General features: G+C 43.0%; 1 protein-coding gene across 5 annotated transcripts; it reads left to right on the top strand.

Moving 5' to 3' along the window:
- The first annotated feature begins 78 nt into the window (after positions 1–78).
- On the top strand, positions 79–14,919 carry LOC118508559 (sodium/potassium/calcium exchanger 4). 5 transcript variants are annotated; one of them, XM_036048455.1, is made up of 8 exons: positions 79–1,149; positions 9,298–9,471; positions 9,623–9,810; positions 9,914–10,100; positions 10,769–10,846; positions 11,103–11,849; positions 13,114–13,215; positions 13,296–14,919. In XM_036048455.1, the coding sequence occupies exons 2-8, from the start codon at positions 9,300–9,302 to the stop codon at positions 13,628–13,630; spliced, it is 1,809 nt and encodes a 602-aa protein (XP_035904348.1). In that variant the 5' UTR covers positions 79–1,149; positions 9,298–9,299; the 3' UTR covers positions 13,631–14,919. The 5 variants fall into 5 exon arrangements, with proteins under 5 accessions (XP_035904348.1, XP_035904351.1, XP_035904347.1 ...); XM_036048454.1 differs by lacking the exon at positions 79–1,149 and adding an exon at positions 1,192–1,350; XM_036048456.1 differs by lacking the exon at positions 79–1,149 and adding an exon at positions 1,388–2,265.
- The last annotated feature ends 589 nt before the right edge of the window (positions 14,920–15,508 follow it).

The following is a 15,508-nucleotide window of genomic DNA, read 5'->3' as shown; positions in this document are numbered from 1 at the left end:
TTACATAGGCTTGCTAACGGCGGAGAAATTCAAATATGATTTAAACGGATTAAACTTGCTAGCCGGTTTGTGAAAAATACAGGCGCACTTTAAGTAAGGGTTGGGGTTTACTTAAACATATTATTTGAATAATCCACATTAAACAATATAAACCAATTGTAATTGACGCCGGACCTTGTTTTGATTGTCTAGAATATTGGGCGTTTGTGAAAATCAAGTAAAAATTCTACAAATCCCCCTTTCGTGTACGATCGTACCAAATAGATGCATCGATCTCGCTAGCAATCATGACTTTATAAAACATTTTTTTGTAAATACTATTTTTTTCACTTGTTCATCTTTTTATGATTGTTCGACATCGTAAAAGATCATGCGTCTCCTTCATGTGGTTGTGATTGGTGATCAGAACAAATCAGAAAGCCATCCGCCAAATGATTATCAAAATAGAGCAAATAACATTCTGCAGCGCATTTGCACCTTTGCTACAGCCTTTAGGTTAACGATGTTCTTGATCATCCTCGTTCTTTTAGCAGCTTGAACTGCGCGCGTTTAACACATTTTGATTGATTTAAGAACAAGCGCTATATGCATTGTATGGCTCCCGATATGATCGCGCTCTCTTTGTCCTACGCTCACAAACCTCAATTTACGAAACGATCAGTTCACCACTCGAGTGCTCCCGTTCTCGCACGTACCTACGGTGGCTTTCATACACTCGAGACACAATAGAAATGGCGCTCTCGGAGCATATTTACGGACGGCTATAGGGCGCAGGGGAAACAATCTAGCTACGGTGTAGATGATGAATGCTGGGAGCACAATACAATTGACAACAATCTCCAATATGCCGATCGGCACTCATTTGGTGGTGAGAGTGGTGCTGTCCAATAGCTACAGTACACAGAGAGCACACGCACAAAACCCCTGGCGCACACAGCATACAGCAGAGCTGGAACGCACAGTGGGCTGGAATGTTTGGCCCATTGCCCATGTGATGCTGCGTGAGTGAGTGTTTGAAGTTAGTACTTCCTCCCACCCGGTTGGTTTGCGCCGCATTTACCAATGAAAGTTAGCCGAAACGGACGGCTTCGTCGCTGCCGGTTGCCATTACGCCATTGACTGTGTGTCACCGAAGCGACCGACCCGGGGGTATGTAGACGGATATACATAAAGTGTTTTCGTTGTTGTTGTTGTTGTTGTTGCTTCTCTTTTTTCGCCTGGCTAGAGTCCACTCTTTTCGCAGCCAGGCTATACATAAGCGCAAATCGGAATCAGTAGTTCAGTTGGAATTTGACTGTGATTTAATCAACATGGACGAATCGGACTACTGGGGACTCGCGCGTAGCAATGGTTAGCGAATGATACTCTTTACCTTTTAGTTGAAGGATAGTTGTTGAATTAAAGAAAAACTCGGTTAATTTAATTGGTGTGCCTCGAACAGTTCGCGTTGCGCCTGAAACAATTGGTCGAAATATACTCTTGTGCGGTGGAGCTCTTGTGGAGCTAAGTGATCAGTAATGAGTGCTGCAGTAATTAGTGATACATCAGTCAAAATTTAAGATTCCTCTGCTTGATGTTAGAAGTTATAAGTCGATCTGTAATATGAGATCGATGGCGATCCATATTCCACGTCGATCGATAAGGTCCAATATGCACAAGAAAGAGGGGGAAAAGAAAGATGCTTTGCAATCGTACCATCGCATTACACTCGAACGGGGTAACCAAATTTGATTCCAACACCGCCAACATGTGTGCCCAAATGATGTGTGAGGCAAGTTTGCACCGGCGAGCACCAGCAGCCACTGGTAGCGCGAGCTTCGCCTCGGCCGACGCGATATTGGACGAAACCGTGGACGGATAAGAGGCATTATGGATAATCATAGAGAAGAATATGGCACTTAATTTAAGAAAATGGGAAGATTGAAGAATAAAGTGGTCACAAACCAGCCCAACAACCAGCCTAACCAGTCCCGGCAACGTCGTCGTGATCCGAATCTAACGCACACAGCACCGGGCCCACAATCGGCTGTGAATGTGATTCGGTTGGTTGCCGTTTTTGCCGTTCGCCCTTTTCCCTACCCCCGTCCTGTTATCACCTTCGTGTTCGTGATTGTGTGTGTGTATGTGTGAGAGAGAGTGTTGTGTGATTGTGTTCCCGTTTGCACAACGCTGCATATCCGTCAGATCGTGGAAGGAGTTGTACATGACGTGTTGATAGGGATGTTCTGTTGGAAAGATTTAAACGATAAAACAGCAAAGCAAAAGGTGACTCCATAGAATGAACGTACATGTTTGTATAGACACTTCCAATAAGTAAACAAGTACAAGAAAGTTCCTTTTGCAAAAAGGGTGAAAGTGCGTGATAACAAATACCTAGGAAAGGATCGATTTTGACACCGGATGTCACAGTAAGCAAAGTGTCAGCTGCTTCATCGTGTTGTTCAAGCTGCCATTGATCATTGCTCGGGGTTCCGCTGCGTGTTGGTATACGTGATCTCCAGGACACTTAATTTCTTCTTCGTTCAGTTCACCCATCGTCCTGAATTGATTGTTGTGTAACGCTGGTGCGGTTGGTTCTCGGAGTATAGTAGCGTGTGTTTTGCATCAAACTTACATATAACAAAGAGATAAATTTAACCGTCTTGAAGGTGACTGAGTGAGTGACGTGTAATACCTGTGCTGTAAGAAAGTGAAAAATATATTAAACGTGATCGAATCCTATCCTAACTATTCACAACTTATTAGATTCTCAATCAGAATGCTTCATGCGGTATTATGATTACTAGAAACATGTCTATAATATAGCATACGGAGGGATAGCACTATATCAAGAATAATTTAAACTTCATCGAACCATCTTCACATCAACATACGATTGTCCGCCTTTTGATAGAGAGCCGTGCTTCACGGCTTCTGCTTTGCTTTGCTTACACGGCCTAGCGAGCTCGATACTCGGCAAGCTGGAACACGGGTGCCAGGCAGCACCTTATCGTACGGCATTTCTCGTACGGGCTCGTGCCGACCAGGGTAAAGGAGTGCACACAGAACCCATTCGCCACCCCGGCCACAGCACGGGTAGTTGGGGCGGCAGCTTTATTTGATAAATAATGCTCCACAATTTCTTCACAATAAGATTCAATTAATTTCGTTAAACATTCACTCAACCTCAGGTTGCGGGTCACGCGAAGAGAGTCTGTTTGGGGTGTGTGCTCATACACACTTGCACTCCGCTGCTAGATGATGTTGGTTCAGCTAGATCAGCTTTTGACTCTCGGACGGAGAAGCGGCATAAAACGCGTGCCGTGTTTCGGGCGCCATTTTGTACCCTGCCGTGAGCGGTTTGTGCGGTGAATACTAGTTTGTGGTTGCTTTGGACGGGACAATATAAATTTTATGATCTTTCAAATGCTTTGGATATTTTTGGAGCTTTCTATAAAAAATCAACTATCTATGGTATCGTGTGATTAGTAACAATGCTTTGAGGGGGAATTAATAGTTGTTTTTCATACTGGTAATCGATAGGGTTGGTAATGTCGGGGAGTCATGTGCTGGGGCAGGAATTTCATGGAGACGCCTGGTAGCTCGTAGATTTAAAGAGTTACTTGACAATATTTTTTATTAATAAAGGACTGCCTAGCCATGTTGCTGGCAACTTTAAATATAAAACTTTGAAATTACAATCATTACAAACACACAGCAGTTTAAAAAGTACTATTTAATTTATATTTAAATTATGGCAGCCAGTGCCGTATTGTCATATTTTATGCTCATTATGTCCAACACGTCTAATTAAACATTATTGCAATTTTCGTTTCGGTTACAATAATTTCACTAGAATTTGCATTTTGTATTTGCTCATGTTAAATAAATTTCTCTTATTTCCTCAATTTGTTACTGAACTTTTATTTAAAGTGCTCGGTTAAACGGCCTGCTAGGCCATGCTGGTAATCAAAAGGCTTGCTAGACTTATCGCTACCATGTAGTTGGACATTCAGTTCTTACGGTGCATAGAACAATAATATTTGTTAGCAATTAATTGTCTTCTCTGATGGACACACATTAAACCATTCTAGTTAGGACCACATGAACGCAAGATCATTCACCAATTTTAAGAGATTCAAAACAAACAAAATGGGAATTCTGTTTGAATAAGCTAGGATTTTAATTTCTTGTTCTTAAAAATGTATCTCTATTTTTTAATGTGCAATCTTACACCTTTTATCATTACATATTAAATAAAAAAAATGTTATTATCATTTGCATTGAAATCAAACCAGAACAGCAATGGTCTGATCGCTTATCGCTATTTATATTCAGTCAGTTTGCGGAAAACAATTGACCTCGAAGCAAGTTAAAAATGAATATACCAACCACGAATGATCAAGGCTATGACGGCCGACAAATTTGTTTGACCTTATCGTACCACGCATCGTTCTGAACCAAAAAAAAAAAACAAACAAACGCAAGCTTCCCCATCCTCCTGTTAACAGTTTTGCACCGACAAATAGGCGCGTTTTGCAAACGTTATCGATACACTGGCCACCGAAAACGGGAAGTGGTGTGTACAAGTTTCGCTACGGTCAAGCTTCCGGTGCAATTCTGGTCGAACTGTGCAGTGGGGCTATAAAGAAAAAAAAAAACGATCGCAGCAGTGGGTAAAGCAGGGGGGGAAAAAAACACCCCACTACTCGCTTCCACCACTAACAATTAGCATTCAATAATCTGTTGATTGACCCGGTCCGATTAGAAGTTCTGCGGCTGACATGTGGCGCTGTCAGCTGTGAGGTTGAAAAACAATGGAGGGAGAAAAGAGAGCGACAGAGAGAGAGGGAGAGAAACTTACAGAGGGAAAGAGAGAAAGAGCGTGTGGCAGTTTGCAAGTGCACACCGTATAATTAATGCCGTCCTGTGATGTGGCCCACCATTCCCCCGCCATTTTCGACGAAGTTCCCAGACCATTCCCAGGCGATCGGTTCGGATCGATAGCAAAAACGTTCGGTCACCGGGTGACGTTGTCATCGTCATCATCGAGTAGTCGACGTCGTTGCCTGTTGTTCGACCTTGCACTGTTGTATGAGAAGATCCCACGATCGAAATCAATGAGCTAAACCAATTGCACCTCGCTGTGTGTGGAGGTAGAGCGGCTTACGCGTCAGCTTGCGATGTCAGCGATGTGGTAGTGTATTTTTTGCTGCCATTTTGTCAATCAATAACCGCTACACTATATTGATGACGTGGGCAGGCTATGAATGTTGTTGGCGTAGGTGTTTAACACAATTGTTAAATCTTCTAACGATCGCATTTGCTCAAATAATTAGAAACAGGCTATTTTTAAAATATGGAGCAGCATGGTACTTTGAAGGCTCTCAATACAAACATAAGCGATATGCAATATCCACCAGCACACAACACCACTTTGTCATATTAGTAAACCTACATCAGTATACTGTATGCTGCACCTATTACAGCACGTGCCCCCGTGCAGTCGATAGCAGGTGAATTTTTAATTTTACAACTTCTCCTCCTATTGCTCTTCAACCTCCTTCCTGTTTTTTTTGTTGGTGTTGTTGGTTCCTGTACGGAACTAATCCCACACTATTGTGCTGAGCACTCGGCAAAGGGGTTGTATGTGGCAGATCAATCATTTGATTAAACAACACCGATCTGACCGTGTGTCTGTAGCGATCGTTGTCTTTCCACCTGTGTGTGTATATGTTTGCCCGTGTGTTGACAATGACAAACTCCCTGTTGTCTATTCTGTAGGAAGCGTTCGTAATTTATCTGATGAGCGTTTGGGTATGGTATGTTTTTTTGTGCATATCCCACAACTTCCCACATGGCACTACATTGTTGCAACGCGGGAAGATCGCAACATTGTTGTTCAATGTTTATGCTTTACGCATAGGAAAGGTTTTTTTTTGGGCCCGTAGAATTAGATGTGCAAAGGTTCCTCCTACCTGTGTTTTATCTTGCGTCAAAAAAAAGTGACACTTTTATACTTCTGGCAGGGAATCGATGAAGTAATCTTTAATTTACATACAAAGAATATAAACATTTTGTCGTAATTTACAGGAGCGATGATTTTTTGTTTTCGTCAATCACTCACTGCAATTATTTCCTACAGCATAATACTACACACGTGGACAAGATGCGAACGATATGTTTATCCACCAGACAACGTTGCGCGTTTGGGGTGTACCACCATCACAATAACAACCACGTTCGGCTTTTTGTCAACAAAACGCACCCCATTTTAAAGGTCGTAAATATCTGGCGTCAGGTTTTTGATACGACACCGGGTTGATTGGATTGGGGCACCATATTACCATGGCTGGGAGCGATGGCGCGTGGTGGCCAGCGGGCAACATGTGATACTCAAAACACTAGGGTGAGGCTCAACAAAAGAGCAAAAAAAAAAACAGATATAGTTACAGCGGACAGGTCGTTGGCACACTTTAGGCTGATCATCCTTTGGCCAATTGTTTGGTGTTGGTTAGTGGAATGGTAAACAAACTTGTAGTATGTTGGATCTGTGTTTTGATGCTGAACTGAGGGTGCCAGAGAGAATAAAATTGTGTAAATTTTGAAAGTATATTGGAAATTAATCGTTGTAGTGAAGAACAAACTTTCATTTATCTTAAATGCGATCTCGTAGTTAACAAAATTTGATCAGATTAAATAGAAACGCTATAAAACATGTGATGGTATTTTAAAATACATTTACTACTCTGCTTACTTCGCTTAAAGTATCATCCTTCATTCCATACAGTTATTAACCATAGGAACTTCCTGATACTGTATCTAGTGCCTATGTACAACAACATGTACAACATATAGCTGTCTTCACCACTGAGTAAAGAATAGAATCTGATTACCTGTAGTCTAGCGCAAAATGGAAATGATTTATGAGGTTTGCTTAAGGCAACAATCATGAAACCAAATCCAACGGTGATTCAAGCTTCCGATCAGAACATTCAAGTAAGGTGTATTTAAACGTTGGTAAAGATAAGCGTAAAACAAATACAAAACCGGAAGAAACTTATCATTGGCCCGACGGTTCAAGGATAATGATGTTGCAATGTAATGATGGGCTCCGTTTGATTTATTAATGGCATGGTGGCGAGAGCAACAAACATAGGAAGATTTATCAATGATTGTAATATATTGCTTTATGACATTTTCAGATAGGAAATAATTACTATTACTAAGAATGGATAATGCACCTCGTGTGGCAAACATTACAAAACGAGAGTAACTGTTTAGCTTTTCTGTTTATGCAGCAATGTAATTAGTATAACAGCCTATTAAATCTCTTCAAGGGTTTCAGACCAGTGCAGATGGTAGTTATCATAAGATTTGCTAATCAAATTACTTCCATCGCGCTGTGCTGAGTACTGCCGGACTGTAACTCAACTTCAACGCAAACGACTTCAACGAGAGCCATCATTTAAACTATGCCTAATTCCATTCAGTGAAGAAGTAAACGCAATTCGCATTTGCATCTCCCGACTGCAACATCACGACAATTAAAAGATATGGTGGACATGTGCCACAACCAAGTGCAATGCAGTTGAACCAATTAAATATGTTCGCACGAATCACTTGCCGTGTTTATCGGTGTGTGAGACAGTTTTGTTGCCGTGTTTAGGTATGTAAAAAGCATATAAATCAAAGCACTGGAACTATGAATTATGAATGTGGGAATGTTAGGTTTTTTTCATGATTTTTTTTACAAATTTTTGGAAGTCAATCGATGGCTAAGTGTTGCATCGTGCAAACTTTCTTACACGTTTTAATTGATTGATCGTGAATATTAACACCCTCGATCATACGGCTCATCCAATAGCACCAATTTATTGGTAATGGTGCATACATATTCTAACGAATGCTTGATGGGTAGCAACCTCCAGTCACTAACAACGGCTTCATCAAAAGTTTAGAGTTAGAGCATATTCACGAAGATTTTAATTAATGGTCTCAAAAAAAAAAAAAAAAAACCGTGCCCTCATCTATATCAAGCGTAAGAAAGATTTGCGTCAAACGGCGCTGTGTTGGGCGGGAAGCCAAATTAAGACGATCAACTGCTAACGCCAATTCTTGTCGCCAGATAACGCACGAAAGTTGAAGCAAAGGGTTCAGCATGGGAGGAAGCTACGGAACGATTGCTATTTGTTTCAATTAAACCGAAAGACATGCTCATGCAACCATTAACCGTTGGTGGTGACATTGAACCGCATTGTACCACACCTCCGGTGGTTCGCAGTGAATGAATTCATTTTACGCTGAATGGAAATCATCATCTTACAAGTGCCGACAATGCTCTGTAATTAAATCACTTACATATGCGGTATTTTGCGTGCAGGGTAAAGATGGCGCCGGAAATATCAATTCTGACAGGAGAGCTAGAAAGGTTGTTCCTCAGGAAAGGGGTGGCGAATGGTACGGTGGCGTTTTAGCTTCTTGTGAGCCGGTGAAGATATTTATAGTGGTTTACTGTTGAAGTAAAGACAAAAGAAAGATATATAAAATGTACTTGATGATTGTGCTGTCACAACATAGTTCAGTTTAGTGGAAAATTGTAAGTCCTTGGAGTAAATAGTCATAATAAACTGGGAAATATAGAAAGTTCAAGGGAAATAATCCGACCAGATAACGCTTAATACGAGCTCTAGGTATATAGTTTAGCCTCAACCACGTGAATGATGCTTGGCCGAATTTGATACATTTGGCGCGTACCAATTGCTCAGTCTTGTTCAGTTACCAGAATTGCTCAAAACTGCTCAAATCAGAGTGCGATCGTCTGTTCATTACTTCGATCTTTCGGAGGCATGCAATTGCAATTTGTGCCTCGTATGCACGCTTTTTCCAGTGGAAAGCAGACTATATGGAATTGCCGCCCAGTGTCATTCTCATAGCATACCTTGTCCACTAGAGTCCCGCGAACCTAATTGGCTGCATTATTCCTCAACACTAACGAAGCCTAAAATCCTTCTGAGTATGTTAGCCTAACGCTGCTACGAGTAATTCGAACGTCTCGGCAGTGAATAGGAATGCAACAACACAGGACATTCTCTTTGACACTAGGGACACTTTTAAGCGATTGACATTATATTTTGAGAAGAAGGTTGGTGGTTTGATAACGAAATCTCATGGCTCATTTCTTAACTTATTTAAATAATTAAATACTTTTCCGGGAAAACATATAAAAAAAGCGATACGAAGCGCTTTCCCCTTTAAAGGTGGATTAATTTGCTGAGCACAATAATCATTATACGACCGTTTTGCCATATTCACCAGGGATGAACTGCACACAACCCGCAATTGACGACTTTCCCCGGGACCTGTTCACCGAGGAGCAGCGCCAGAATGGGGCAGTAGTGTTACATGCAATCGCTAGTTTATATTTATTTGTAGCTTTGGCCGTAGTTTGTGATAAGTATTTTGTACCTGCCGTTGAAAAGATCTGTCAAGGTAAGCGTGCGTACTGCTACGACCGGTGTCCAACCGTCTTACTTATTGGCTGCAAGGCTCCATGGCGGAGATTTTAATTAAACCTCGGAGAAAGTATTCAAGACCTCACGAACGGGCCGTTTTGTTTCGTTTTTCCCCGCTGTTGCACCAGCGTTAAACATGTCCAACGATGTAGCGGGCGCTACATTCATGGCGGCAGCTACCTCCGCTCCAGAGCTGTTCGTCAACGTGATCGGTACGTTCATTACCGAGGGTGACATTGGCGTTGGCACCATCGTGGGCTCTGCCGTCTTCAATATCCTGGCAGTGGCCGCCTGCTGTGGAATCGGCGCCGGAATGGTAATGTCTAATGCAATGCGGGATAAGGAGAAAGCGGCGAGAAAGCCATTGGGAGGAGCGAGGAAGAGTGTGGTTTGATGGTTTTTAATTAATTTGCCCTCAGGTAGTGCCACTGGATTGGTGGCCGCTGACGAGAGACTGCCTGGCCTACGGTATCACGGTAGCCATTTTGATTTGCATTATCCATGACGAGCGAGTCGAGTGGTACGAGGCGCTGATACTAGTGTTGCTCTACATCGTGTACATTGCTGTGATGTACTATGATAAATCTTTTCAAAAGTGTGCTAGAGGTACGTATGGAGAGCTCTAAAAACGTTACACGTTTTAGTTTCTACATTATAAAGCAGTAATTAACATTTACCACGTTAAGGTTATTGATTCTAAGGTTTGCAGTCTAGAGTGATAGATGTACTTAAAAAAACGGTTATGGTGGAAGCTCTTAATAATAATAACGTTGAGCTAAAATACCAAATTAAAAAGATTAACTGTTTGAAATTTGTTTTACTTAAAATTTACCAATAATTTAGAAGAACAATTTATAAAAATGGCAACTAAATTTAAAGAAAAGGCAACTTTAAACATGGCACGAATAGTGAAATTCCACATCACCTTTGTATTAGTCATTTAGTTCTCGATATAAGGTTCTTCAGCGTTCCCTCTATTTGTGTCATATAATAGTGAACCATACTCCCCGAAAGTTGGTCAGTTCATTCAGCTCACTAATCACAGGTGGAATCATAGAGCAAGGCAGGTCGAGATTGACAATAATTCCAAACATGATGAAGATAACTAAACTGATGGAAACAGATGCAAGATCTAAAGTTCAGAAAAAATGGTCAGAAATATCATCAAAGTTGTCAAATATTTGGTGGTGGTTTTATCATTCACTAATGCACTACATATTTCCTTCCCACACACGCAACACGCTCGACTTAAATGTGATGCACATGGTGCGTAGGTGGTCTGAAGCACGCCCGCAAACGAAGATCCCATGACACCTCCAGCAGCCTCAAGTCCGAGTCTAGCCGAACGCAAGGTACTGTTTGTCACTAGAGTTGGGTTAGCACGGGACGCCGAAGACACCCCAACCATGCCCTAGCCATTACCTGTCACTCATTCCCAATAATCGTTGCTAAATGTTTTGTTTCTTTCCTGTTCCTTATCCACATGTTATGCTCAATCGTGGCTTGATCGTGGTGGTGGCCCGGTTGATGATTTACGCGATTAAACCACCATAACGACGGTGGCTGATGACGATGGTGACGACGACGACAACGAACCAATCAATTTAGAGGCAATTGAGGCGCGCACGCCGCTGCGCATTGGACACTTCCAGCAGAACGGAAACTTGAAGAATGTGGCCCATATCGATGCACCCGCTGCGGAATTGACGTCATCAGCTGCGGCCGACGTAGAAATGCAAATTAAGCCATTCGCATCGATCGACATGCGTGCGCCGGGACCGGCAATGGCAACCGCTACGACGGATCTGGAAGCGAAGAAGACAAGCGCCAGTACATCGATCGACCCGTCGGAGGGTGAACCGGGTGACGAGAGTGTTCCGGAGCGACCACCACCACCACCCAGTCCTGCAACACCGCCGGTACAGGAACCGGACAAGGGCAACGGGGTGGACCTGAAGGAAACGGCGGTCGGTTCCTTGCCGCTTAAGGAATGGAGTGGTGAGAACGGACACGGAACGACGGTACCGGTGGCGGAAGCTGTTGTTAGAGCACTTGAAAGTGGTACTAGCGCTAGTGCTGGGGCGGATGGAGCGGGCGACGGAGCCGATGGCGATGGAGCGGGTGCACAGGAAGAGGATGAGGATGAGTTTAAGCTTCTAAAATATCCGCTTGGCAAGAGTGCGTTCAGACAGTTCTCGTGGATCATCACTTGGCCAATCCATCTGCTGTTCATGTTCACCATTCCGAACTGTGAGAAGCCACGCTTCCGGAATTGGTTCCCACTGACGTTCATCATGTGTATAGTGTGGATCGGGTCGCTGTCTTACGTCGTTGCATGGATGATAACAATCATTGGTAAGTTTGGGACTATAACATCTAACCTCCACAGAGCACTACAAAAGATCGAAGGGACGTCCTTATTTCTATAGGCTCTATACTTAAACTATTGTTCAAATGGGTATAGTTGTTTATCGAAATGTACTCAATTTTTTATATGTTATAGATCAATCTGTTAAAGTATTTCTTAAACACAAATTCCAATTAAATAACAATCTATTTGCTATGACAAAGATAATTATTTAACCTTCCTGTTTTTGGCCATTATCGTTGGTTCCTTCTTATGGCTAGCTTTGGAGATGTTTGGAAATGAATAGATAAAAAAACGATGGAAGCAAAATCTTCTTAACTGTTTTTGAGATTGGTATAACTTGCTTAGAAGGACAATGGAGGGTTGCTACGAGTTGTACGGTGATCTCACAATCGTGCAGCAAATTAGATACACCAGGCTCCGGTGGACTGGTCATGTGATGAGAATGGTACCGGACGACCTAGCCCGTTAAGTCCTTTTAGGCCGTCCACATGGACAGAGAAGACGTAGTAGCCGCAATTTAAAACGGAATAATGACGTTGATACGTTTACCAGGGATAATGGAATGGCAGACGATGGCGTTTGATCTTTAGCGGATTCGAGGATTATTGGAGCAGGACAAGACCACGAAGCGGTTGTAGCGCCTGACAGTTCAATTCAAATTCATAACTAGCTTGCTATCTATCGCTGAATTTAATTGCTTGATGCTCGATTGTGGCTCGGACGTCGGATCTGTAAATAGTCAAGACAATTTGTAAACCAACATGTGTTTTTAAGTTGTGCCCTGTCGCCCATGCTAGTAAGAAAGCGCCCAGCTCGCGTTTTTAATCCAAAGACCAGAAGAAATAGCTTAATATTTTAGTGACCAACCCAACACTACATTTCGTACTTACAATAATAACTAATGACGCCAAACGCCTCCCAACGCTCGCCAAACATGTAGTGCTCGTTACAGTCCGTAACGCAGAGTATGGTAAAATGTACAATCACTGCAAGAGAAGTTCTGCATTCTGCCTATCATCACCACGTCCGATTAGCGTGGTCGATAAGGCAACTCGCATATCGTGCAGTAAACGAACACAAACACACACATAACAGGCCTCGCGTCCTAAGACATTCCTCCCTAGGAGAATGAATTTATCAAATAATGATGGGTTTACGTTGAACGCGTGTCCTCATGCCACTTCCCCGCCCCCTACCCGTAATCAGGGCACTAATCCTTTGAATCTGCTATTCCCCTTCCACGCGTAGGTGATACGCTCAAGATACCGGACTCCGTAATGGGCATCACGTTTTTGGCTGCGGGAACGAGCGTGCCGGAGGCCGTCTCCAGTGTAATAGTAGCAAAGCAAGGTTAGTGATACCTGCCGTACGGGAGCAACAGCGCGAGAATAAAAAAAGGAGCAATCTAATTCTTGCCATCTCATTCGTAGGTCACGGTTCAATGGGTATCAGCAACTCAATCGGTTCGAACACGTTCGATATACTGCTCTGTCTCGGGTTGCCGTGGTTTATCAAGGCAGCATTTTCACCGATTGAACCGGGTCACCACTGGGTCGGCATAAACTCGGCTGGACTGGAGTATTCGGCCATCTCGCTGCTATCGACCCTGCTGATGCTGTACATCGCTTTCTCGCTGAACAAGTTCAAGCTGGATCGGCGGGTCGGTAACGCCTGTCTCATCATGTACGCCGTGTTCCTCATTCTGGCCAGCCTGATCGAGCTGAACGTGTTCTTCCGCGTCAATCTGCCAACCTGCGGACGGTGAGCCACCGTAGACACGAGGGCAGTACGGGTGTGAACGGTTGTCCTTTTGCGTGTTTGCTGCAGGAACAACCAAAGCATAGGATATCGAATTAAGGCAAAGCGAATGCAACCTGTGTCCTTCGAATTAGCAAACAGGTTAGGGGAAAAACATTTGGGGGGACATTTAAGCCCTAAGAATCTTCCACCCCCAAAAAGGGGGGAAGAGAAAAAGATACGTGCCTTCGCTCACAGCTCCAAAGTGTGGTAGTTTTGGCCAGGAAAGAAGACCAATTTGAATTTATGACCATTCCATTTTTCACAGCACCCATGATCATCAATGAAGTTCCATCAGATCAGGCAGGGATTGCTCTTTGATACTTTATTTCGGTTCTCAACTACTACTTCTGATTACGATTACAATTTCAACATTTACTGATGTCAGTAAGACTTTTGACAAACGTAAACTTTAGTCTCTCTTTAGTCTTTTAGAGTGGATCAACTTTTAACATCCCAATGTTGTACGACGAAACAACTTAGTCCGAAAGTCTGTTCGTCGGTTTTTCGTTATGGTTTGTAGAGGAGTGATGATCCTCGAAAGAATGCATTAAGGAATCCAGCATGCTGAACGTAGAATCTGAATGGAATCGAAAAGCATAGAAATTACACACTGATAAATATTTGTAAATGTAAGTAAACACTCCTTCCTTCCGAAGTGATATCGCGCTGCGATTCAGCTAGATAAAATTTGTAGAGTAAAACATTTGACATTTGAAGTAATCGAATCTGTCACTGGCACAACTTTAACGCAGACACAGGTGAGGTTGTGTGAGCGTCAGTAGTTTCCCACAGCTTTTCCAGCTGAAACTCTCACCTTCCCTCACCGCCAAAGGTTGGAGCTTGTTGAACGAAACGTATTGCACGTGTACCACGTCACGTAGGTGTTAGCACTTGAGCTCCTCGAGATCCCCCTTCCCACGGACGTTGTTTAAGCGGCGAAGCGCAGATTGTATGTATCCCGAGTGAGCCTGGTAGAAGCGCGATTTGTTAGTTGATCTGTTGTAAATATTGTACCTCCAGCACCGGAACGCCTTCCATGACAGCTCCCGGCACCTTCCGGGAGATAACCCTACCCCACTATCGTTCTCATTCCGTTTAGTTGTACGATCTCTTAAGAAGAGAAAAAAAAGCGCGTGTAATCAAACAATACTAAGAACCAATTAAAGCAGATTGTTTGTGTGTGTGTGTGTGTTGCAAAAAAAACCTAGTAGTGAATTATGAATATACAGAAATACATGTTACATTCCTAAGATACGAAAGCGGTGTAATTTTGTACAGCTTTAGTAAAATTTGGTGATCCAAAGCAGCTCAAGACTATTCTTCGTGCCGAGCAAGCCGGATATTCGAAACGTTTCTACGATGTTGACACACCAAACACTCTCTAGCGTCCTAGGTTGCAAATCAGACGATCGCAAACGGCATGGCCATGCCATGCGTGCGTAAATGGTTTGAACAGCACTGCTCGTTCAAACTGTGCCACGTTGCCGTATTTTTCCAGAGCTCGTTAGCCTGAGTTGTCGGCTACTCACTCTCCTTTCATTCTTCATCAGCATGCATACGAGCACACAAACGAAAGCTCTATCACTGTCGAGCAAATATTGATGTTGATGATGCACTGCACGAAGGCATGCACCAAAGACTTCAAGAAAATCACACCTGTTAATCTGGAGATATGTTTTTCAGCAATGGCTCTATGTTGTCGATGTGGACACATGTTTTGGAATTTCTCCAATAAATACATCTCCCGAAGCTCCTTGAAACGATTAGCAATGATCGTTCGCTCCACAAGCATAGGCAACGGCTTTACCGTACAACAGCATTCACCCACTGCAACTACTTCATC

This window comes from Anopheles stephensi, chromosome 2 (assembly GCF_013141755.1).
Source record: "Anopheles stephensi strain Indian chromosome 2, UCI_ANSTEP_V1.0, whole genome shotgun sequence".
NCBI lineage: Eukaryota > Metazoa > Arthropoda > Insecta > Diptera > Culicidae > Anopheles > Anopheles stephensi.
Note: the sequence above shows the minus strand (reverse complement) of the source record. Positions and strands in the feature narration are given on the sequence as shown.

What these genes read in the sequence shown, in the direction of transcription:
- LOC118508559 (XM_036048454.1), top strand. Translation starts at nt 1,311, where the DNA reads ATGGACGAATCGGACTACTGGGGACTCGCGCGTAGCAATG. An exon ending in CGAGTCTAGCCGAACGCAAG is followed by an intron (nt 10,847 to 11,102) that starts GTACTGTTTGTC and finishes CAATCAATTTAG; the next exon opens with AGGCAATTGAGGCGCGCACG. An exon ending in ATGGATGATAACAATCATTG is followed by an intron (nt 11,850 to 13,113) that starts GTAAGTTTGGGA and finishes TTCCACGCGTAG; the next exon opens with GTGATACGCTCAAGATACCG.